This window comes from Aplysia californica, unplaced genomic scaffold (assembly GCF_000002075.1).
Source record: "Aplysia californica isolate F4 #8 unplaced genomic scaffold, AplCal3.0 scaffold00372, whole genome shotgun sequence".
Lineage (NCBI taxonomy): Eukaryota > Metazoa > Mollusca > Gastropoda > Aplysiida > Aplysiidae > Aplysia > Aplysia californica.
In genome coordinates, this window is record NW_004797642.1 from 210,144 (window position 1) to 213,038 (window position 2,895).

At 42.8% G+C, this 2,895-nt stretch overlaps 1 protein-coding gene across 1 annotated transcript in view; it reads left to right on the plus strand.

Annotated features, from left to right (window-relative positions):
- LOC101849477 (SCO-spondin) overlaps positions 1-2,895 on the plus strand; it is a gene marked incomplete at its 5' end in the record, with an annotated part of 85,875 nt that overhangs the window by 75,829 nt on the left and 7,151 nt on the right. Inside the window, 1 exon segment of the mRNA XM_013085415.2 lies at positions 1,911-2,096. Within this exon segment, the coding sequence (XP_012940869.2) occupies positions 1,911-2,096 (186 nt within the window).

Genomic DNA, 2,895 nt, shown 5'->3' on the forward strand with positions numbered 1-2,895 from the left:
TCTATCTATCTATCTATCTATCTATCTATCTATCTATCTGTCTGTCTGTCTGTCTGTCTGTCTGTCTGTCTGTCTGTCTGTCTGTTTGTGTGTGTGTGTGTGTGTGTCTGTCTGTCTGTCTGTCTATCTTTCATATTTCATCTTTTTCATTTTTATTATCGTCCCGCTCTTCTCCCTTTACTTCCTCCTCCCTTCTGGTTGTCCGCAAGAACAACCAGAACAACAAGAACAACATTAATAACTACAACAACAAGAACAGCAGCAACAGCAACAGCAGCAACAACAACAAGAACAATAACTTCTTCTTCAAATGTTAGGTCTGGAGCAGACATTGTCGATCTTGGCACCCCATTCCTTTCTGTTTTCTGTTTTCTTGATCAGCTCGGTTTTCCTTTTTGTGTTATTCGTTGTAAAGTTGTTCAGGCCATCTGTGTATGCAGTTCTTTGTCTTCCTCTGCTCCTCTTTCCATCCTTCTACGCTGCAGCAGTTTCTATGTTCCATTTAATCTATTTGTATGGCTAAAGAATCTCCTATGACTTTTCCTGATGGTTCTGATCATGGATCTTTCCCATCCTGCCATTAACAACATATACACATCATAAAATAATCTTTAACCCACTTCTCATCCATCGCCGTTTGTGATGAAGCAGTTAGACACCTCGCCGTCGCACTCAGAAGCCTTGGGTTCCAGTCCCTTATTGTAAAAAGTAAACTCAGTCAAGTGTTTCGATCCACCTATTTGGACGTTGTATCCCTCTCAGCCCGAGTTTGCTTGGAAAACAAAATCGAAGCCCACATTATAAAGGGCCTAAAGTGTGTCAACAGGGGCGTAAACCACCTACACTAGAATGAAAAGTATCACTTGCCACGTTTGAAACCGCTTTAAAAAAATCTCACAGTCCTTTCTCCCATTCAGGTCCATTATTCCAAATATTCAAACTAATTTACAAAAAACAACAACAACAACAATAACAACAACAACAACAACAACAACAACAACAACAACAACAACAACAACAACAACAACAAAAACAACAACAACAACAACAACAAACAAACAGCAACTCTGGAACCTGCTCTAACGACCACTTGTCCAAGAGAACCATCGGTACAAACGACTACTTCCTACTTTCCGTTCTGGTGCTTATTTTCTAATGTACGATATAACAACAGTGTCCAAGATGTCGACCTGCCCAAGACGGCCACGTCTCTTCTCCACAAAAGGTGGCCGTCTCAGATAATTCCGACTGTAATTACGAATACGTCGTGCGTTTGTTTTCTACAGCCACCTTTCTCTCCCCATCTTGCCACCCCCCCCCTCCCCCTTTCCCCAACTCTAATCTCTTTGCAGCGGTTCCCCTAGCACATGATTCGGTTCTGTATTATTTAAGTTTTAGTAAGAGCTTTGCGGCACTTGCAACACTATAAGGTCATATAAGTGCCGGAGATTTGAGGTGTTGTAAGAATATCAAACACAAACAAACAAAGAGGGGGAGAAGTGGACGATAGATATTTGATTGGAAAGAAGGAGCAAAACACACAAGAGCATCCGCCAACCACTTGCATTCTTTATTCCAGGTCTTTCTGCAGCGATGATGTGACCGAGCCAGCCAGGGTTAAAGGCCCTGAAAGAGTGGACCAAGGCAGCCAGCCTCTTAAACAACCCAACATGGATCCATAGTAACGTGAATTGTTTACAGCCAAATCACTATAATCTCTTTCCAGAAAAACGCAGCCGGCCTTCTAAACAACCTAACACGAGTCGATAGCAGCGTGAATTTTTTACAACCAATAAATGATTATAATCTCTCCTCAGAAAACGCAGCAGGCCTCCTAAACAACCGAACATGGACCAATGGTGGCGTGAAGTATTTACAATCAAATTATTGTAAATATTGTTTCTTCCCAGAAAAACGCAACTGGTCCAACTGGGAGTCATGGAGTGCTTGCTCCGCCACCTGTGGTAAGGCCAGCCGATCTAGGTCAAGGTCGTGTGACATCACTCAAGAAGGGAATGACTGCGGCCAATCATTGTGTGTAGGACAGGACAAGGAGGAAGAGGACTGTGTGGGAACTCCGAAATGTCTCAATGTTGGTCAGTTAGTGTAGTTCTGTCTGTCTGTCTGTCTGTCTGTTTGTTTGTTTTCTTACGTTGGTTGTTTATGTTGTTGCTGGTCGGAGGTTTTTTTGAGGGGAGGGGATGCAGGGGGCGGACTTTGAAAAAAAGCAGGAGGAGTGTTGGTGTGGGTTGTTCGTGTTTCACGTCCAGCAGTCTTCCAGTTTGGAACATTTTATTCCCATTTGCTAAATTCGGATAATAAGAGTTAAGAGATACGGTTAGGCTTAGGATTAGGGATGGGTGTAGAGTGAGCCCTAACCTGAACCCTAGTTACCCGAATCCATGGCTAACTCATTATAACTCTGACCTTAAACCTAAGCCTTTTGGCCAGAATCCAGGCGATGGAAATAAAGCTTTTCAAACTGAAAGGTTGCCTAACACCCTGCTACATACAGATAAGTCAGGTCTTTGTCGTAAGTGTTCTTGGTCACTATATTATAGCTTCAATACCTCTTTCTACACTTGAGGGTTATCAAGGAGGTGGGACTTCCGAATCCAAAGTTCATCTCTGACAGGATTGGGTCAAATGAGTGGAGAGCCTTAACTCTGTTTAGTATTAGTAAGATTTTAAGGCGCTCGCAACTGCATAAGGTCATATGAGCGCCAAGGTGTGGATGTCAACAGAGAAGTCCAAACTGGGAATCAGGCTTACTTTACTCACCTCTCTAGCCTCAACAGCACAATGTTTGCATCGACTATCAAGGCATCCCGGAAATAGCAGTTCACAAGAGAGTGACAAACATACTTGTAAAAAGTAAACTCAGTCAAGTGTTTC